The sequence below is a fragment of the Megalobrama amblycephala genome, linkage group LG17 (genome assembly GCF_018812025.1).
Source record: "Megalobrama amblycephala isolate DHTTF-2021 linkage group LG17, ASM1881202v1, whole genome shotgun sequence".
NCBI classification, from domain to species: Eukaryota; Metazoa; Chordata; class Actinopteri; order Cypriniformes; family Xenocyprididae; genus Megalobrama; species Megalobrama amblycephala.
The window spans coordinates 18,908,917-18,932,022 of NC_063060.1; the positions used below are offsets into that span (position 1 = coordinate 18,908,917).

At 34.7% G+C, this 23,106-nt stretch overlaps 1 protein-coding gene across 1 annotated transcript in view; it reads left to right on the forward strand.

Annotated features, from left to right (window-relative positions):
- Window positions 1-23,106, forward strand: part of egfra (epidermal growth factor receptor a (erythroblastic leukemia viral (v-erb-b) oncogene homolog, avian)) — an 83,562-nt gene that overhangs the window by 41,707 nt on the left and 18,749 nt on the right. The window contains exons 3-19 of the mRNA XM_048163234.1: window positions 387-573; window positions 826-960; window positions 1,117-1,185; window positions 3,783-3,901; window positions 6,305-6,446; window positions 6,789-6,905; window positions 8,863-8,989; window positions 11,066-11,139; window positions 11,231-11,321; window positions 11,493-11,692; window positions 14,318-14,450; window positions 17,225-17,315; window positions 17,532-17,689; window positions 17,827-17,868; window positions 19,056-19,197; window positions 19,555-19,677; window positions 20,058-20,156. Coding sequence (XP_048019191.1) covers window positions 387-573; window positions 826-960; window positions 1,117-1,185; window positions 3,783-3,901; window positions 6,305-6,446; window positions 6,789-6,905; window positions 8,863-8,989; window positions 11,066-11,139; window positions 11,231-11,321; window positions 11,493-11,692; window positions 14,318-14,450; window positions 17,225-17,315; window positions 17,532-17,689; window positions 17,827-17,868; window positions 19,056-19,197; window positions 19,555-19,677; window positions 20,058-20,156 — 2,049 coding nt within the window. The remainder of the gene's footprint in view (window positions 1-386; window positions 574-825; window positions 961-1,116; window positions 1,186-3,782; window positions 3,902-6,304; window positions 6,447-6,788; window positions 6,906-8,862; window positions 8,990-11,065; window positions 11,140-11,230; window positions 11,322-11,492; window positions 11,693-14,317; window positions 14,451-17,224; window positions 17,316-17,531; window positions 17,690-17,826; window positions 17,869-19,055; window positions 19,198-19,554; window positions 19,678-20,057; window positions 20,157-23,106) is intronic.

Here is a 23,106-nt window from a genome sequence, read left to right on the forward strand (position 1 = left end):
GTGATATAAAGTTGCAATTGCGTGTTATACAGTCAGAATTGTGAGATATAAACTTGCAAACTTGTCTTTTTTTCCTCAGAATTGGACTTTATAACTCATAATTGCAAGTTTATATCTCACAATTCTGTGGAAAAAAAAAAGTCAGAATGGGAGATTATAAACTTGTAAGATAAAAAGTCGAAATTATCTTTTAACAGGCTTCCATACTATTGTAAGTGATCTGTACACCAATATTTTTAGCATGTTGCTAATTATAGTTTGTATTTAATGACACATGCCTCAACAATATTTAAAATATGCAGTATAACAACTCTTCCAAACAACTTTTTATATAGTTTAGTATTGTATGCTTAATAAGTTTTATGTGTAATGTTTCTGATTTTTAGAGCATTCAAGAAGTTGGTGGTTATGTTCTTATTGGGATCAACTCGGCTCCCAGCATCCCCCTTGAGAATCTGCGTATCATTCGTGGCCACTCCCTTTATGATGACAAATTTGCCTTAGCCGTCCTCTCAAACTTTAACAGCAGCATCGGACAAGGCGTGAACCAGTTACCACTGACTAGCTTAACTGGTATGTGGTTATATAAAAGTGTTCTTTGTTCCTTTTTTTTTTTTTTTTACCAAATGGGAATAACACATGCTTCTAACTGACCTGTATTTATATCTTTCACACATTTGTTTTGTAGGAGGAATAACATTCATTAATTTCCATGGCCAGTGCTGAAAGTTATATTTGGAAAATAATAATAGACCTATATTTCAACTGTCACTTGTCATACAGTACATGAATGCATTGTTTAAACACTGTCATTTTCCCTCCTAGAAATACTGAAGGGTGGAATAAAATTTACTGGTAACAATCATTTATGTAACGTGGAGACCATCCAGTGGACTGACATTCTGAACATGAAGAGCCAGCCTAAAATTGAAGAGCTGGTACCAAACTTGGCAAGACAGTGTATGTCCCTCAAGAGTCTGTTTCTCTCTCTCTCTCTCTCTCTCTATATATATATATATATATATATATATATATATATATATATATATATAGACATTATTAAATGATACTAATTAATTTTACATTTTTAAGAATGTTGTACTTTACCTCCCACAGGTAAGAAGTGTGACCCGAGCTGTCACAATGGTTCTTGTTGGGGCCCTGGCCCTCAAAACTGCCAAACAAGTAAGTGGTCCTAAACTATTAAAGTGACAGAATCTGGCTGTTTTTTCTACTTTCAGCCTTTTTAGAGATTACTAAAATAGTGAAAGCACACTACATAGAAGTGTTTTAAAAAAACAAAAACAAAACTACATAACCTTTGGGAAGCTAGCGACATGAAACACATATTCATTAGAATACTATTCAAAAATTTGGTTCTGAAAACTGTGGTAAGATGGCCCAGTCTGTTGTGATTGGTCTAACGCTTACAGCTCATGTCGGAAACGAAACGGCCATTTAGCCAGCAGCCAAATAACCCTGTAGCCCAAGGCTGGTTGCCCACTGAAGCTAAGCAGGGCTGATCTTGGTTAGTACCTGGATGGAAGACCTCCTGGGAAAACTAGGTTGCTGCTGGAAGAGGTGTTAGTGAGGCCAGCAGGGGGTGTTCACCCTGTGGTCTGTGTGGGTCCTAACGCCCCAGTGTAGTGATGGGGACACTATACTGTCAAAAAGCACCGTCCTTCGGATGAGACGTTAAACCGAGGTCCTGACTCTTTATGGTCGTTAAAAATCCTAGGATGTCCTTCGAAAAGAGTAGGGGTGTAACCCTGACATCCTGGTCAAATTTGCCCATTGGACCTCTGTCCATCATAGCCTCCTAATCATCCCCATATACTGATTGGCTTCATCACTCTGTCTGCTCTCCACCAATAAGCTGGTGTGTGGTGGGTGTTCTGGCGCAATATGGCTGCCGTCGTATCATCCAGGTGGATGCTGCACATTGGATGTGGTTGAGGAGATTCCCCTTTCCATATGTAAAGTGCTTTGAGTACCCAGAAAAACGCTATATAAATGTAACGAATTATTATTATATTATCATATCTGAATTTCAGCTCTTCCTCAGCACTTGATACACAGTGATATGAACAGGAACAATGGCATCCGTTTTTCCGTATCAATTCGAGCCCATATACTCATCACTTTTTGGATTTGCTTTCACAGCGCAGAAAACAGCATCTTCTCGTTATGTTGACAATATGAACCAAACTTTTACAGGCCTCAGCTACAACTGCATGTTTGAGGGTAGGGAAACGTAGACATTTTTCACAGGCAGCCAATGAGCCATGCCAATTTTTTTTACGGTGTTGCATAGATATGTAACACAAAGTGAGACAGGAATTACTTATGACTCGTTTCAGCAGTTCAGAATTGATTCTTGTTTTTTAGGAGACAATAACTTTATTTGTCTTGCACTTTAAGCTTTAAAACTTTGCAGACCTTTTGCATTCACAAACAGCTATATTACATACTGCATGAAAGATAATATCTGAAAAAGCCTAAAAAGGGCACTTTAAAAAAAAAAAATTTGTGGAAACCATACTTCTTTTTCAGAATTCTTTAAATAGAAAGTTCAAAAAATCTTTTGTAACAATATAAATATATTTAATGTCACATTTAAATAATATAAAGCACCCTTGCTGAATAAAAGTGTTAATTCTTAATTATTATAATTATTATTATTTATTTTTTATTTTTTTGCAAGGTAGTGTACTATAGTGTTGTCAAAAGTAGGGCTGGGCGATATATCGCATGCGATTGTCACGCGCATTTCGTCAGTAAAGCCGGTTCCCTGATTACCGCTAAATCGCCATCACCTGCTTTCAAATGGAGCGGCATTTAATAGACAGAGCCGTAGATCACTGACAAGCTACGCAATATCGCGTTCATTATCGCAGATGAATCGCCTTCGTGATTTAGCGGTAATCAGGGAACCGGCTTTACTGACGAAATGCGCGTGACAATCGCATGCGATATATCGCCCAGCCCTAGTCAAAAGTACCGACTTCGGTACCAAGTTGGTACTGAAATTTTAAAAATGTGACGTTTTGAGCACTGTTGAGCAGATTTATAAACACCTCTGATTGGCCATAGTGTTCACTTGCTCATCAGATATGTCTTTATTTGGCTACAGTGATCAAAGCTTCAAAAACACATTGTAAATAGATATCAACACTCTTCACCGAATGTTTACACAGATACACACAGGAGCGTTCCGTGTGTTGATCATTGTGGCCAATCACAGACATATCTCCTGAGCGCGTGAACACAGTGGCCAATCATAGGTGTTTATGAATCCTCTCAACAGCGCTCAAAGCGTCACATTTTTTAAAATTTCAGTATTGACTTTGTATCAAAGTCAGTACTTTTGACAACACTAGTGTATTTAGCAACTATAAACACTTTGTGGCTCTTACACTTTAATTTGTTAATCCAGTACAATATGTATTCCTTGGTTAACTTAAACTTGAGTTATCTTGTTTTATGTTTCATACTGTACTGGTTAGTAATGCATAATACCACTGCAAAATGCACTGGATTGACAGTTAATGATTTCTGTAAGAATATTCGGCTTTTTGAGTAGTTTTTTAAATGCTCCTCTTTAGTTTGTTTAGTTGATCCTTGACTTATATTTCACAACTGCTGAAGAACACTACTTGACCCCTGGAGGAATGTTTTGAAAACTCTTCAGAAGAATATTGAATTGTTGTTGCTGTGCTCAGCTGTAGCGCCCTGTTTAGAGCTGTTAGGATCTCTGAAGTTCCTTCTCTCTCTGAATCTAGTGACTAAGGTGATCTGTGCGGAGCAGTGCTCGGGCAGGTGTAAGGGACCCAAACCCATTGACTGCTGCAATGAACATTGTGCTGCTGGCTGCACTGGACCCAAACCAACCGACTGCCTGGTGAGAAGCACACGTGTGCAGATTGATTCATTTCTCAACCATTCACTTCTTTGCTCATTCATCATTTAGTACACTGAATGCTATATGTGAGCATAAATACAGTTAGTGAATTAGATGTAGACATTATGTTTAAATAATTATGAACTGAACTAATGTGAATAATGACAGCAGTATGACTAAACATGTGAGAAATTCACAGCCGCTCGAATGTGTTAATAAAAACTAAAATAACTGTTTTCTATTTGAATATATTTTATATATTATATTTATAAAATATATTTTTGAATAAACGTAATTCATTCCTGTGTTGTCAAAGCTGAATTTTCAGCATCATTACTCCAGTCTTCAGTGATCCTTCAGAAACATACAATGATAATATGATGATTTGCTGATCAAAATGCATTTCTTCTTCTTATTATTGACACTGAAAACAGTTCAATGCTCTACGGAAGAGGATTAGGGCCAAGCAATAATAAAAAAATAAAACCATCTCGAGATTAAAGTTGTTAAATTTCGAGAAAAAACTTGTTAAATTTCGAGAAAGAAGTCGAAATAAAATGTTGAGAATAAACTCATTAAATTACGAGAAAAACTCGTTAATTTTCAAGAATAAAGTCGAGATAAAATGTTGAGAATAAACTCATTAAATTACGAGAGAAAACTCGTTAAATTTTGAGGAAAAAGTCGAGATAAAATGTTGAGAATAAACTCATTAAATTACGAGAAAAAACTTGTTAAATTTCGAGAAAAAAGTCGAGATAAAATGTTGAGAATAAAGTCATTAAATTACGAGAAAAAAGTCGTTAGATTATGAGAACAAATTCGTTAAATTATAAGAAAAAAGTCATTAAATTGCGAGAAAAAAGTCATTAAATTACAAGAAAAAAGTCGTTAAATTATGAGAACAAATTCGTAATTTAACTAATTTGTTCTCGTAATTTAATGACTTTTTTCTCAACATTTTATCTCGTAATGATTTTATTCTCAACATTTTATCTCGACTTTTTTCTCGAAATGTAACAAGTTTTTTCTCGTAATTTAATGTTTATTCTCAACATTTTATCTCGACTTTTTTTCTCATCATTTAACGACTTTTTGATTTAATGACTTTTTTCTCAACATTTTATCTCGTAATGATTTTATTCTCAACATTTTATCTCGACTTTTTTCTTGAAATTTAATGAGTTTTTTCTCAGAATTTAATGAGTTTATTCTCAACATTTTATCTCGACTTTTTTTCTCATCATTTAACGACTTTTTGAATTAATGAGTTTATTCTCAACATTTTATCTCAACTTTATTCTTGAAATTTAATGAGTTTTTTCTCGGAATTTAATGAGTTTATTCTCAACATTTTATCTCAACTTTTTTCTTGAAATTTAATGAGTTTTTTCTCGGAATTTAATGAGTTTATTCTCAACATTTTATCTCGACCTTTTTCTCGAAATTTAACGAGTTTTTTCTCGTAATTTAACGAGTTTATTCTCAACATTTTATCTCGACTTTTTTTCTCATCATTTAACGACTTTTTGATTTAATGAGTTTATTCTCAACATTTTATCTCGACTTTTTTCTTGAAATTTAATGAGTTTTTTCTCGGAATTTAATGAGTTTATTCTCAACATTTTATCTCAACCTTTTTCTCGAAATTTAACGAGTTTTTTCTCGTAATTTAACGAGTTTATTCTCAACATTTTATTTAGACTTTTTTCTCGAAATTTAACGAGTTTTTTCTCGGAATTTAATGAGTTTATTCTCAACATTTTATTTAGACTTTTTTCTTGTAATTTAACGACTTTTTGATTTAATGAGTTTATTCTCAACATTTTATCTCGACTTTTTTCTTGAAATTTAACTAGTTTTTTCTCGTAATTTAATGAGTTTATTCTCAACATTTTATTTAGACTTTTTTCTCGAAATTTAACAACTTTAATCTCGAGATGGTTTTATTTTTTTAATATTGCTTGGCCCTAATCCTCTTCCATAATGCTCAGTATTTTTGAGGGAACTGTGATGCATTTTTTTTTAATAGAAAGTTCAAATGAACAGCATTTATTTGAAACATTATAAATCTTGTTACTGTCAGTTTTGATCAATTTGCTGAATAAAAGTATTAATTTATTTTATTAAAAAAACTGTAGTGTACTATATAAGCCTTTGAACAAATACAAGAAGTTATTTAGAGACTGGAAACTCTTTATGGCTTAAATGTGTTAATAAAAACTGCAACACTTCAGAACTTATTTTGATGAAATAACACAGAGCATGTCTGCAATATTACAGTGAAACATTCATTACCAATGAAGTACACAACTGCAGTAAATGTAACCTCAAGAGCAATGAAGATACTTTCGGGACTAGTGCACTCATGGGAAATGCTGTTTGCGTGCTTGTGTTCTGCAGGCCTGTAAGGACTTCCAGGATGAAGGGACATGTAAGGACGCATGTCCACGGCTCATGCTCTACGACCCCAACACCCACCAGCTCGCTCCCAACCCCGACGGGAAGTACAGCTTTGGAGCAACGTGCATCAAGATATGCCCACGTAAGTCCCGTCATCGTGGCTGAAGTCAGAATGAGACACGATTCTTCACTGTTTTTTCCTACTTGACCACACGGCCAGATTCTAATTATAACTTTCATGAAAGTTCAAGCTGTTAGGTCTTGAATTCTGGCGTTCTGGAGATTAATGTTTTAGGTGCTCATGGTTAAAATATAAACAACACAATCTAGTGGATCGTGAGCCTGCAACTCAAATTCTGGTTTCTGAATAACATCCCAGAAAGCAGGATAACCATGACAGAATGATTTGACGCATTAGGGATGTGTTGCTGGTTGCTTGTGGTTAATGACTCTGGAGTGACTGATGGTTTGATGTTTTTCTCAGACAACTATGTCGTGACAGACCATGGGGCATGTGTAAGAACATGCAGCCCTGGCACCTATGAGGTGGATGAGGGTGGAGTTCGGAAATGTAAGAAGTGCGATGGCCTGTGTCCAAAAGGTACAGTTGAGACTGCTGCGGTCAGTTTTTCTAATGAGCTGTTTTTTTAGGAGGAAAGATTAGTTGTCTGTTTTGGTTTTCTTTTCTTTTTCCCCAATTTTTTTCTAGTTTGAAAAACACATTAGTCTTGTTTTAGTTGCATTTACAACTGTATTGTAATATAATTAAAAAAACATAATTAAAACCATATAAAAAGCATAAAAATTATATCCATTCGTGTCTGTTAGTGATCTGTCCTTCCATAATATTGCACGTCAACTATTTTAACTAAGCTTTTTCAACAATACACCCAACATATAGACATGATATGTTGTATTTTTAAAAAAAAAGTGTCACATGATCCTTCAGAAATCATTGCAATATGCTGATTTTGTGCTCAAGAAACATTTCTTTATCTTGAAAAAGTTAATGAGAACAGTGTTTATTTAAAATAGAAATATTTTGTAATATTATAAATGTCTTAAATGTCACTTTTAATCAATTTAATGCACCCTTGCTGAATAAAAGTTACATACTGGCTCAGCATATTTATTTAATAACTTTAAATAAAACGTTGCTGACCCGTAACCTTTGAAACTTTTGATATACACATTTAATTTCAGGTTAATTTAGAGACTTTAGAGACTAATTTACAGATTTAATTGCAGGATAATTGAGAGACACAAATTTTTAGTTTTGTAAAGACATACATACAGTACAGTGATGCTTGAAAGTGTGTGAACCACTTTCAGAATCTGTGAAAATGTGAATAATTTTAACAAAATAGAGAGATCATATAAAATGCATGTCATTTTTTATTTAGTACTGTCCTGAGTTAGATATTTCACATAAACAATGTTTACATAAAGTCCACAAGACAAAAAAAAATAGCTGAATTTATAAATATGACCCAATTCAAAAGTTAATGAACCCTTGATTCTTAATACTGTGTGTGGTTACCTGGATGATCCACGACTGTTTTTGTTTTTGTTTTGTTTTGTTTTGTTTTGTTTTGTTTTGTTTTGTTTTGTTTTGTTTTGTTTTGTTTTGTTTTGTTTTGTTTTGTTTTTGTTTTGTTTTGTTTTGTTTTGTTTCGTTTTGTTTTCGTTTTGTTTTGTGATGGTTGTTCATGAGTTGCTTGTGTGCCTTGAGCAGTTAAACTGCCTAATATTCTTCAAAAAATTCCTCCAGGTCCCAAAAATTCTTCAGTTTTCCAGCATCTTTTGTGTATTTGAACCATTTCCAGCAGTGACTGTATGTTTTTGAGATCCATCTTTTCACACTGAGGACAATTGAGGGACTCAAACACAACTTTGAGTTGTGTTGAGTTGTATTCTTTCTGGAGCATCAGTGAATTTTTGAACCTTTTTTAATAGTTGTGTTTGAGTCCCTCAATTGTCCTCAGTGTGAAAAGAAGGATCTCAAAATCACTGCCGGAAAGGAAAACTGAAGAATTGTTTGGACCTGGAGGATTTTTCTGAAGAATATTGGGCAGTTTGACTGTTCAGGACAAACAAGGGACCCGTGAACAACCATCACAAAACAAAAAAAAAAAACAGTCATGGATCATGCAGGTAACCACAAACAGTATTAAGAATCAAGGGTTCACAAACTTTTGAGCGGGTTGTTTTTATAAATTCAGCTTTTTTTTTGTCTTGTTGACCATGTGTAAACATTTTTTATGTAAAATATCTTACTCAGGCATAACAAGCATATTGTACGATCCCTCTTATTTTGTTAAAATTATTTACATTTTCACAGATTCTGCAAGGGGTTCACAAACTTTCAAACAGCATTGTACATAGGCATAATTGAATGGCTTCAGATCCAAAGGTTTTTAAGATAATTCAAAGCATAAATTCAGTCAAGTTCTTACTGGTAGCAAAAGTACTGCATTTATTATTGCCTTCATGCCTAATTCTTCACCTAAGAAAGGAGTTGCAGTTAATATTTCATGTGTGTGCAATCATCCCTCTAGTTTGCAATGGGCTTGGAATGGGGCCTTTGACCAGTGTCCTGTCAATCAATGCCAGCAACATCGACTCCTTTGAGAACTGCACAAAAATCAGTGGAGGTGTTACAATCCTCCCCACAACATTCAGAGGGTGAGAATGATGTTTTACGTTCTCTGATAACAAAGAATTGACTGCACAATGCTTAGTACCATTCTATGTTGCTTTAAGACAATTATCCTTTGGATATTTTTGGTTACAACTTTATTTCGATAGTCCATTTTAGACATTCTACTAACTATTAGTAACTTTGCAACTACATTTCAACTAACTCTCATTAATTTGCAACTGCAACTGAAACTGTTTTGTGGCTCTTTAATATGTCGTGACAGATTGCTGTAGAGCCTCAGCTCAAGCGGCTTGTAAACCGATCATCTCTTCCCACTAGTTAATTAATAGCATTTAACATGAATGAACATGAGAAGGAATGTTGTTTCAAATGTGGAAAGACGACAGTACACACCATTTTTCAAGTTCAAGTCCACCAAGGTTAATATTCTAAGTCCTGACTGCTTTGATAGACAAAATGGCGGATTCGGCGTTATGATTGGTTAGATCGCTTGTCAATCAAACTCCCGGCGAAGGGTCAATTAGAAATAGCTCTGAACAAAGTTGTAATCAAATGTAAAATAACACTGCATAGTTTTTACTTTAACACTGCATCTTTTTATAAATAAATAGATTGATCCTTATTAAAGTTATGGTAACACTTTATTTTAGGGTCTTTTAACTAGTTGCTTATTAGCATGCATATTACTAGAATATTGACTATTTATTAGTACTTATTAAGCACATATTAATGCCTTATTCTGCATAACCTTATTCTACATTCTTAATCCTACCCAATACCTAAACTTAACAACTATCTTACAAACTATTAATAAGCTGTAAATTAGGAGTTTATTGAGGGAAAAGTTGTAGTTAATAGTTTATATGTGTTCCCTATACTACACTCTAAAAAATGCTGGGTTAAAAACAACCCAAGTTGGGTTGAAAATGGACAAACCCAGCAATTGGGTTGTTTTAACCCAGCGGTAGGGTTAAATGTTTGCCCAACCTGCTGGGTAGTTTTATTGAACTCAACTATTGTTTAAAAATTACTGTATTGCTTAATTAAAATTAACCCAAAGTATGTTGGAAATGAACATTTATTGATGTTCAATGAATAATTATTAAACAATAAACATTTATTAAATTGCTTATTAATAAATTTATATTAATAAACTATTAAACTATTAAATTTATATTAATAAAATATTAAAGCTTATTAATTAACATTCACCTTTTGTCTATTATTCTTGCCTCTAATTGCATCTGGTTTTTAATTTCCCAACTATTTTGGGTTTATTTTAAGCTAGCCATATAGCAATTTTTAAACAATAGTTGGTTTAAATAAAACTACCCAGCAGGTTGGGCAAACATTTAAACCAACCACTGGGTTAAAACAACCCAATCGCTGGGAATGTCCATTTTCAACCCAACTTGGGTTGTTTTTAACCCAGCATTTTTTAGAGTGTATGAATCCAATATATTGTTACATGCATGTTTTCTTTCTCAACTGTTTACATTCACTTAAAGATAAAACCAACTGTTAATGATGGTATTTAGACATAATTTTGTGTGTATTTGTCCGTTCAAGTGCAAGGAGAGAACTCAATTCAGTGTTTGCGCCCTGTATGAGAGGCAGGTGCTTACGCTTTGGATTTGTGCGGAGCACAGAAAACAGTTTTATTTTGCGTTATCTAGTTCTTGAACAATTTGAAATTGCGTTCAAATTTGCGTGCCGGAATCGATAAGATTGAATCCACGGTTCTTGGAAACTTGGAACTGGTTCTAAAATGGAACCAGTTGTCGATACCTAACCGTACTTACAATCAGTTGAATGTCTGTTGAGAGACCATCAAAATTGTTAGCAGTCTACTAATACTCTAATGAGAGTTAGTTGATGTAGTTGCGAAGTTATAGTTAGTAGAATGTCTAAAGTGGACTATCAAAATATTGTAACCATATTTATTTGCCATTTGCTTTGCATTCAGATTGTGTGATTGAGCCAAATTTTCCAGAAACTGTTTAATATCTTTCTGCTTATGGTGGCATATTAGGATCTGTCAATTATTTTGTTTTTATTAAGAAAGAACTATTTACAAATTTTGAACTTTTTTTTTTCAGTGACCAGCATACTAAAACTCCAGTGCTGGATCCAGTCAAGCTCAATGTGTTCAGAACTGTAAAAGAAATCACTGGTGAGAATGCAGTGGTTTAATATTGGACATTTATGTTAGTTAGCCTTTAGCCACTCAGTGTTCATAAACTTCCTCTTCTCCCAACTCAAAGGATACCTGGTGATTCAGCAGTGGCCGGAAAGCATGTCATCCCTCAGTGCCTTTGAAAACCTTGAGGTCATCCGTGGACGGACAAAACAACAGTAAGTCAATAAAAAAATATCACGGTCCCAAATATGTCGCCAGTTTCAGAGATTTTTCACAGATTAAGACAAAAATCACAAATTAGACAGCAGCTGCTCCTAAATCAGTCTCTTTGTTGAGTCTGTTTTGCATTTAAAGAACCTCCGTCTCTCTTTCTCCTGCTCCCACAGAGGGGCGTTCAGCTTTGCTGTCACCCAAACTAAAATCACACATTTGGGCCTGCGGTCTCTGAGGGAGATCAGTGATGGTGATGTGGTCATCGGTCACAATCAGCATCTCTGCTACACCAGCCGTGACCACTGGAAACGCCTCTTCAAATCTGAACATCAGAGTGTCAGAGTGTCAGCAAATGCTAATGCTGCCACCTGCGGTAAATTAATTTTCACAATAACACCTGTCAAAGACTTTAAGTTTAGTTCATCCCGAAAATGACAATTCTGTTGAATGTTATACACCCTTATGTCACTTCAAACCTGGCTGTCTTTTTCTGTGAATCACAAAAAGAGAATTTTCAAAGAATCTTCACACAGTCCTTTTCCAAATGCAGTTCATGCTGATCGCATGTGTCAAGCTCAAAAAAGCTAAACATAAAAGCTGTCCAAATGACTTCTGTCTTCCCTTGTAAAGAACAAGTACACTTAATTGTATTGAATGTACAAAATTAACAAAAATGTGCTTAAAATCAAATAATTCATTACATAATTGATTAATATCACCATGAATTTCAAAGTCACATGGAAATAGCTGAATAGTAAATGTTTTATTCGTATTAGCCAAACCCTTGTGAAACAGAAGTGTGCTTAATTGTACTGAAATTGTAGTGTGCACTTCAAATATTAAATATTTAAAAAAAAAATTATACAATAGTAATTAAATAAATGGTCACTTAATTGAGTACACTTTCATGACTGATTTTTAACACACTTAAGTACAGTTTTAAAAAAGTGCACTTTGTGCTTTAAAGTACACTTGTCAATGTGTTTACTAACATACTAAAGCACATGTATAGTACTTGATTATAATTTGAACCAACTTCGTCATTACAATTGTGTAATTACAAATAAATTAAAATACATGACATACAAGTAATTATGGCATTACATAGATGTACTTAAGTCCTACTTAGAATAATTAAGTCAAAAATCTTTATTAAGTTTATCTAATTGAATTTAGTGTACATTTAAATTATAATACATTTTTATTGTATTGTAACTAACATGTAACTAACATGTATTTAAGTGTTCGAAAACCTTACATTCAGTTCACGCTTCTTTTTCACAAGGGTTTTGGAGTCATACAATGCGAAATTTAAGTTGTTCACTGAAAATTGCGATCACAATTTCTTCCCTATAGTGAGATATAGCATGTCCGAGCGAAACAGCTTATAGAACAAAAAAAATGTAGAGCAGGGTATTTATTTATTTATTTATTTATTTATTTATTTATTTGAAATTGGGTTCTCAACTGGTTTGTCCATTATAAATCTACAAATTTATTTCACAAAAATGGTTGACACACATAAGTACTGTCCCACTTTACTTAACATACACATAAATTTAAGAATATAACTAATACTGATGAATAAACAGTATAAGGTAAGGCTATTAAATTGCAGTCCCAAACTATTTTTTGATAATACAGTAATGTTAGTAAGTTTAGAGTCATTTAAAAAATAAAAAAGTGGCATTTTGGGCTTACGGTTGCCATGGTAAATTCACAGTATTAACATGAAATGTTTCTGAAACATATGGAAACTTCTCCTGATGAAGAGAATGAACATCATACCTGCATGTAAATCCTTCCCAGCTACACACAAAGTACAAGTTACTGTATATAATTTATTGGCACTTTTTGGTAATTTCTTGGCTTACTAATTGACCACATAACTATGACGTTGCATGCGCGTAGTTTCTTTTTCTCTTTATTTATGATGAAGTGATATACAGCGTGCGCCACTGCATTTGCACTGTGCGCAGTATAACAGCTGACTGGACAGGAAAGTTTATTTTTCTGAGGTGAGAGATTTATTATTCCGTAACAAGTTACAAAAATAATGTTGGAATAATGACACTGATATAGCCCGGAAAACATCTCATCTGACTGCAGATACTGAATTAGGTACTCTTTACTTAAACTGCGTCTGACAGAAGTGTCAACAGTTTTCACGCACGTTTTTCAAAGTAAAGGCCTCGCATCAGAAAAAACAGAATTACGTTTGTTGTTGTTGTTGTTGTTTCTATGACTGAACACTCCACGACCCACTCAAAATGGTTTTGCGACCCACCATTTGAGAAACCGTTCTAGAGAGCACATGAATTAAAAATAAATAAATAAATAAATAAAAACATAATAATTTGAACAGATAAATAATTTATTATAAATACTGAACATTCAATAAAAAAGTAAGAATTTTGGTTACACTTCATTTTACAGTGCCGTAGTTACATTGTAATTACTCAAATAAGTACTGAGTACTATTAGTTAACTACATGTATAGTAACTGTGTTACAGTTAGGGTTAGGGTGTGGTTTAGGGTTAGTTACTTGTAATTATGCATAATTTACTGTTATTACTATAGTAAATACATGTATTAACATGTAACTACGGCACTGTAATATAAAGTGTTACCAGAATTTTAATATTTGGTGTCTATGCCAAACTCCCTTGATTCTTGCATCTCTCATGAATAAGGCATAAGGTATAAAGGAATGAAGCTGTTTGGACTACTTTTATGGTGTTTGTAGTCCTTTTTGGATTTATTTGTATGGAAAATATCTGTGTGAAGATTCATCAAAATGTCTTACATTCAGTGGAAAAAAATAAGAAAACTTAAGGGTTTGCAAATAGTAAATAATACCAAAATTCTCTCTTTTGGGTGAGCTATTCCTTCAAATACAACCATAATGGAAAGTTTGACTCAAGGTTGATTTAAAACAATGTGCTCAACTAGGTATATCTTTGTGTTGATATCTTATCTGAATGTGTGTGTTTACAGCGAATCGGAACAGCACGTGTGATGAGATGTGCACGACTGATGGCTGCTGGGGTCCTGGTCCCACTATGTGCTTCGTTTGTAAGCATTACAGCCGTAAAAAACACTGTGTGGCTTCCTGCAACTTACTAGCTGGGTGAGTGTCTTCTCAATTTAACCATGTTTAAACTCTAAATAACAGCTGTACAAATGGGGCCAAGTCTCTTAAAGGCACAGTATGTAAGTTTCGCTGCCAGAGGTCGCTTATTCAAAACAATAACAAAGGCGTAGCTTGAAGATGCCGTGAATGAGCGTGAAATCATGGAAGTTGTCATCTTCACCTCCACAGCCGATGGAAAACAACCCGATGTGGCAGAAATCATGTTCATGGATGAGCTAATGTATTAAAGTTTTATTATCATTACTGTGGTATGAAGCAGGGCAAGACGAGAGCCTGGGAGCAGAACGAAGTCACCGGCCTTGAGTCCTCCAGGATATAAGAAGGAATGACGGCTGTGAAGGGCGAGAGAGGACCAGGCCTGGGACGTTTTATGTCGCTGTTTTTATTAAGCTTATATATGTCGTAGTTGGCCGCTGCCGCTTCTTTCGTTATGTTATAAATGTCTATTATAATTAATGCTACGTTTAACGTTGGCCGGTTCATGCCTCCTTCTTCCCTGAGCTTGAACGTTGTTACAGTTACATTTGATCACTTAAATTCACATTATTTTATTTCATTCTAATGAAACAGTGCTGAATTACTACTCATACAGGTCACTTTATTGGAAGAATTAAAATTGTGGGGTAACGCAGCGCTGTTACTTGGTCAGAACAATCAAACTAAAAATACATTTGAGTGTGTTGAAATTTATGTTAACATTCATTATGTGGCCGGTGTGAGACACTTGTTGCACACTGTATTAAGCTAGATCAATATTACAATATCATATTAATAAAAGCTAGATAACTTGCGTTACTAAATGGCATGCAGTTCATTTTAAAATATATTTCATGGTAGAGAAAATGCTGTTTTACTGTTACTACAAAAAAAATCTCTTTCTGATTATGCTATGTCTCTAGATGCTATTGTCTCTGAGGCATGGTACAAACATTTTACTCACGGTACATCGAAAAACAAGAGATTCAAACAACATGACTAACTGTGTTGAGCTATATAGCAATGATTATTTTTCTGTTGAGAAATGTATCCAAACAGTTACTCACCTGTCTAATAAAACATAATTAAAGCGTTTCTACGGAAATTGAGGGTAACATGGCATCATTGACAGGCGACGCAGACACGGGCCGTTACACGTTAAAATTGCGAATTTCATTATTGGAAACATTTGGGATAATGTAAGTAGACAATAGAACAAAATATATAGTACTATGCCAGTGGTTGTTGGATATTTTAAAGGTGCCCTAGAACTTTTTTTTAAAAGATGTAATATAAGTCTAAGGTATCCCCTGAATGTGTCTGTGAAGTTTCAGCTCAAAATACCCCATAGATTTTTTTTAATTAATTTTTTTAACTGCCTATTTTGGGGCATAATTAGAAACGAGCCGATTTCAGGTTGCGGTCCCTTTAAATGCTTGTGCTCTCCGCCCCCTCCCGAGCTCTCGACTCTATCACAGCATAAACAAAGTTTACACAGCTAATATAACCCTCAAAATGGATCTTTACAAAGTGTTCGTCATGCATACTGAATGCATGCGTCGGATTATGTGAGTATTGTATTTATTTGGGTGTTTACATTTGATATTGAATTAGTTTGAGGCTATGGTCTGTGGCTAACGGCTAACATTACACACTGTTGGAGAGATTTATAAAGAATGAAGTTGTGTTTATGAATTATACAGACTGCAAGTGTTTAAAAATGAAAATAGCGACGGCTCTTGTCTCCGTGAATACAGTAAGAAACGATGGTAACTTTAACCACATTTAACAGTACATTAGCAACATGCTAACGAAATATTTAGAAAGACAATTCACAGATATCACTAAAAATATCATGTTATCATGGATCATGTCAGTTATTATTGCTCCATCTGCCATTTTTCGCTGTTTTCCTTGCTTGCTTACATAGTCTGATGATTCAGCTGTGCACATCCAGACGTTCTGCCCTTGTGTAATGCCTCAATCATGGGCTGGCATATGCAAATATTGGGGGCGTACACCCCGACTGTTACGTAACAGTCGGTGTTATGTTGAGATTCGCCTGTTTTTCGGAGGTCTTTTAATCAAATGAGATTTATATAAGAAGGAGGAAACAATGGTGTTTGAGACTCACTGTATGTCTTTTCCATGTACTGAACTCTTGTTATTTAACTATGCCAATATAAATTAAATTTTTAATTCTAGGGCACCTTTAATGCAAAAATCTTACATATTGTGCCTTTAATGCAAACACCTAAAAATGAAAATTTTCTCATCATCTCCTGTCATTCCAGGTCATTACTTTCGTTCTACTGCAGAACACAGATTTTTAGATTTTTAGATTTTTAGAAGATTTTTAAGAAAAATATTTCAGCTCTGTAGGTCCATTCAATGCAAGTGAATAGTGACAGAAAATTTGAAGAAATAACGTAAAATAATGTAAAGGCAGCATAAAAGCATTGTGAATTGTGTGGACTGACAGATAATATAATAATCTAATTAAAATAAAATTGAAATAAGTCAAATCAGGATTGATTGATTGATTGATTGATCGATCATGGCCTGCTAAATATACATATACATTATTCCTTTCTTTTTTGGCCTATTTTTATTGAGAGGAATATAGGAAAAGGACAGGAAATGTTGGGAAGTTAAGAGGGGGAATATCTGAAAAAGTGGCACAACTCTTTAGTGAATTTGAACTTTTGGTGTTAAGTGATTATTTCAATAATGATTTCAACTGTAGTGACTGGAATGCATTTTTGTCTATATAGTGAGCCACGTGAATATGAGGTCAACAAAACGTGTGTCGAATGTGACCCTGAATGTCTGCTCATGAATGATACTCAGACCTGCACCGGCCCTGTAAGAATCAAACCAAATCTACAGTACCACTTTCTGCTAGCTGCCAGTAAAGAGTGTTTTTTTTTTTTTTTTTTCTTATTGTTGAAATAGATGATGGCAGCACACTAGTCTCTCAAACCAATGTTTTCTGTCCTGCAAGACACATCATTAAATTCACATCACTAGAAGACTGTAGAAAAGTTGCTTGTTGCCATCTAATTGCCAACTTTTGTCCAGGGACCCGACAAATGTGCAGCTTGTGCTAACTACAAAGATGGGCCGCACTGTGTACCACGCTGCCCGCAAGGTGTACCGGGAGAGAAAGACATACTCATTTGGAAATATGCTGACGTGATGCGCGTGTGCCAGCCCTGTCATGAGAACTGCACACAGGGGTGAGAGAGGCTTTATATGCGATGCATTCATTTGAATGTGATGACTTGAAACAGTCATTTGCGTAATTTAGCCAGGTTCATCGGGGACTGCAGCGTGTATTAGTTGTGATTGTTGGATTTTATGTTTTGCTTTGCAGATGTACTGGGCCTGATCTAAAAGACTGCAAAGATTTCAAAAGGTAAGAAGTGAATCCGTCTTATGATGCTTTGTGATTCTCAGGATATTCTAGAAATGTGATGTAAACAATAGGGTTTTTGTCCGGTAACACTTTATTTCCATGGTCCACTTTAGACATTCTACTAACTATAAGTAGCTTTGCAACTACATGTCAACTTATTCCATTTATTCGAACCCTAACACCAAACCCTAACCTAACAGTCTACTATACTAATACTCTAATGAGAGTTAGTTATGTATATATATATATATATATGATATATGATATGATATGTTATTAATGTGAAACAATAAATGCAAATCGATCATGTAAGTGCGGATAGCAAAATAAAAGTAAACTGCGACATATTATACCCAAAAATTCTTCATACAGTGGACTACCGGTAAAATTGATAAAAATTTGGAACCAAACATTATTCAGACACTTTGACCTGACCATGTTTTGCTTAAGTGTTATCTGACATAATTAAGATTATTTTATTTTTTAACTCTGAGATCTTGTCATATTTTATTGCAATTTTTTTAACTGTAGTGAATAAACTGTATTAAATGTTCAAGGTGTCTGAATAAATTTTGGTTTGACTGTGTATATATATATATATATATATATATATATATATATATATATATATATATATATATGCCTATATTTTAATTGAAGTGATATTAAATTAATGTTTTTGAATGATTATGAATTTAGAATGAATTATTCTGCTCGGTTGGCCTTATAAGTTATGATGAATAATGTTTGAAATGTACACAATTAAATAATAATTATTAAATTAAGCAATAAAAACAACAACATGCCGATGAAAACCTGCCCAATTCTGAGGGGGGTGATCATATGTCAAGGGTCTTATTTATTATTTATTATATTAACTGTTATTACCCTACAAACTTAAATTAATTTCTATTAATTAATTTACACTTAAAATAGGCATCAAAACTTTTAATATTCAACATAAAGTTGATCATTATTATCAAATGACCAAAAAAAAAAAAAAAATTAATTTATTAAAATTGAATAAATCTCACAAATGCTGATGTTCTGATAAAAATCCATCATTAATAAAAGCAAAACCACTCAATAAATGTGTTGAAATTTAGTGATATCTTTGAGAGAAAGTATTGGTGCGGGGATCATCTTCAACTACGTGCAAAACTCAATAATGTTCCTTTCATCTGTAGTTCGGGTTTGCCCATGATTGCCGCTGGCGTGGTTGGAGGTCTGCTGGCGTTTGTAATCCTGGCTCTAGGAGTGGCTGTTCTATTCCGCAGACGCCACATCAGAAGGAAGAGAACCCTACGACGACTCCTGCAAGAAAGAGAGGTCAGACCACAAGTCAACCAGGATATAAATATTCGGAATATCTGAATACCAAACACTCATAGAAAGAGGAGAGTTGGTTGAGTTTGATGTCTGCGGGAAAGAGCTGAATGTTTTAAAGCTTAAGAATAAAGTCAGATATAGTAACTTCAGACAAGCTGAAAGCATGTGAGATCAACACAATAGAGCCGGGTTACAGCTGTAATGTCAACAGTCTAGTACGAAAGCTGATGGAATTCAGTCATTGAGGCAATAGTGTTTGTGAATACAGACATATCCGTGTCATCTCATGCTCTTTGGAGGACAGGATGTGTGTTTGATTGTGGAAGGGAGGTTTCCTGACTCTATTTGTCTCTACAGCTAGTGGAGCCTCTGACCCCCAGTGGCGAAGCCCCCAACCAGGCCTTGCTGCGAATCCTCAAAGAGACGGAGTTCAAGAAGATCAAAGTGCTCGGGTCTGGAGCTTTTGGCACTGTGTATAAGGTGACTGACCTCTCTTTTAGGTTGCATATGCGTATGTAAATACTTTGTGCTATGAGCATTTCTGGTTTCCTCTTTTGATGCCTTCTCAATTTTCTGTACAAAATAAGCTCAATAGACCTTAAAGGGATTGGAACAACTTGTTCCAGTCCCTTTAAGGTCTATTAAGCTTATTTGTATGAGTTTTCTTTCTTCTGTTGAACACACAATTTTGAAGAATACAGTTTTTTCTATACTGTGGAAGTCAATGGCTACCATCAACCGTTTGGTTACCAGCACTCTTATCTCTTTATTTCAGGATGATTTCAGCTTTGAAAACTTGGTTGCAAAACATTGGGTGTTACTTATGAAATATTAAGACAAATATGCATCTGTTGCTGCAGGGCTTGTGGGTTCCAGAGGGAGAGAATGTGAAGATCCCCGTCGCCATTAAGGTCTTACGAGAAGCCACGTCTCCCAAAGCAAACAAGGAGATCTTGGACGTGAGTATTAGAGTGTGAATTGGGGTGTTTATGACACATCTGACCTAATTCATGATTTATTCACTGTGACTCATTGTCTTGTCTTCAGTTTACTGCTGTCAATACTGCATAGATAATTAAAGAGGCTACAACAAGTGACTTACCAAAAGGTGTTTGAACTCTTAAAGTCAGCATGAAACGGAAGTTGTGATAATCATTTCTTTCTTATTGTGACCAGTTTTGCCAACTGCTTTCAATTGAAAGTAGCTAAAACTGGTAGCTAAATGTCACTAGATGACACCGTAATGGCAAATTCATTGATCTATATAAATATGAATAGAGATCAGTGGGCAAAATAAGAATCTAGATAAGGTTTGTCCAAGAAGTTGCTAGATTTGTCCCTAAACTTTTGTAAAAAGTCTCAAAAGGGACGGGGAAGTCACTAAATCTAGTGACAAAATCCCTAAATTGGGAACACTGATTGTGACGTGTATCCGAGTGAAACTCGGCATCTCGAACAAGAAAACATTTAGGGCGAGACTTGATTTTGTTCATGGGGAATTGATTGGATGTGGATCTCATCTTAGTGACAGGTTGTCCCACCCTCATGCCAGTATTTTGATTAAAGATTACAAGAACACATAAAAAAAAAAGATAAATAAAAAAAAGTGTACAGATAAATAACTTAAACTTAAAAACAATAATTGCCCATTTTGATTTCTTGGTGACTTTAAGGCTGGCTAAAATTGGCCACCAAATGACAACATTTAAAACTTTCAGCAACAGATGGCAGGTGATTTGGGCTGGAATGTTGGGAAGTGAGATGGAAAGTCCTTTTAGGGTTTCTGAGGGTGTCGAAATGACTTCTGCAAGATACAGTTGAAAAAATAAGTATGTGAACCACTTGCAGAATCTGTGAAAATGTGAAAAATTTTGACAAAATAAGAGAGATCATACAAAATGCACACTGAGGACATGAGGGACTCAAACACAACTATTAAAAAAGGTTCAAACATTCACTGATGCTCCAGAAGGAAACACGATGCATTAAGAGTCAGGGGTGAACACTTTTGAATTCAAATATCAAGGTAAATTGTAATTATTTTTTCTTCCGGGAAACATGCAAGTATATCGTCGCTGTCCGATGTAAACCACATATGTCCATTTTGCCGATTTTGAGATTTTTCGACGGATTGAATGTCCAGGTTCATTTCCGTATACAGTATGCTTCACATATCTAAATGGCCAATGAAAAGTTGTGAAATCATGTCATCTGATTTTCACGTATATCCATTTGGTGTCAAAACTGTCAATCACGCCGCGTATCTCCCGCCCTGTGGAAGCATCTCGCCGGTCTCGTGAAGTTTCATCGAAGCTCAGCATTGGATAGCCGAATAACACTGTGAGGTTACATTGCCAAATAAACATAGCCTGGTGAGACAATGACTTTCCCTTATCGAGGTAAACGTTTCCCCCCTGACGCCAGACGTACGTCTAGGAGTGACAAAATTACGGTAGGACTGTGCAAACAAAGTATCTGTCTAGCATTACCATGTCAGTGTATTGATTCATTGTCCCTTCATAGTTTGCAAGAGACATTTAATAAATGTATAATTAATATTAAATAAACTAAGCGTATTTAATAAACTAAGACGTAGGCTATTTAATAAACTGAGCGTATTCATCTGTCAATATGAAACGCGACTTGGCCATTCTAATTAATGATCGGAAGAACGCGTATCGACCACCGTTATTGTAAAATATGCACGTATGTCCATTTAAACTCAATTTTGGTCAAATGTGGATTATATCATTACACTGGCAAGAATATGGTTACATGTAAAGATGCCTTACCAAGTATGACAACGCTACATTCAACTGCTTTTGAAATATGGTGTTTTTTTCACTTCCTGAAAAGTAACCGTTTTGGACATACGTGAGTTTCATCGGGCAGCGACGATATTCTGTTGCTTCCTAAGGGCAGTACTAAATGAAAAGCAATGATATTTCAATAAAATAAGAAAAATTTGGACATCTTCATCCTGTTCAAAAGTTTTCACCCCCCAGATCTTATTGCATCGTGTTTCCTTCTGGAGCATCAGTGAATGTTTGAACCTTTTTTGATAGTTGTGTTTGAGTCCCTCACTTGTCCTCAGTATGATAAAATGGATCTGAAAATCATTCAGTCACTCCTGGAAAGGGTTCAAATATGCAAAAAATGCTTAAAAACTGAAGAATCTGCAGGAGCTGGAGGATTTTTCTGAAGAACAGAGCTCAGTTTAACTGCTCAGAACAAACAAGAGACTCATGAACAACCATCACAAAACAAAAAAAAAAACAGTCATAGATCATCCAGGTAACCAAACACAGTATTAAGAATCAAGGGTTCACATACTTTTGAATGGGGCCATTTGAATAAATTCAGCTTTTTTTTTTTTTTTTTTTTCTTGTGGACTATATGTAAACTTTTATGTAAAATATCTTACTCTGGACAGTACTAAACAAAAAATAACATGCATTTTGTATGATCTCTCTTATTTTGTTAACATTTTTCACATTTTCACAGATTCTGCAAGTGGTTCACATACTTTTTCTTACAACTGTATATTGTGTTTATAACTTGTCATTTTCAGCTTTGGTATAAAAATCCCATGCTGCAAAAAACACCACAGCAATAAAAAATGTATTTCTACACCCACTGTAAATGTTTCTCTTTGTGAGGTTTGGTTAGGGGTGGCTGAAATGCAATTTTACACATAACTGCCAGCCTGCATGGAGAGGTTTTTGAGACTCCAAAGACACCAGGAGCTTCAAATACCTGCTGCTCAACACTGGCTTTTTTTCTTTTCTTTTCTTTTTTTTTTTTTTACAGCTGTCCTTTTAATACAATTAACTTGTTTGACAGAAACTTTAAGCCTTTAGGTGACCGAGTTCTGCTCTAAATCTTATGATAGTCTCCATTCACTTTTCA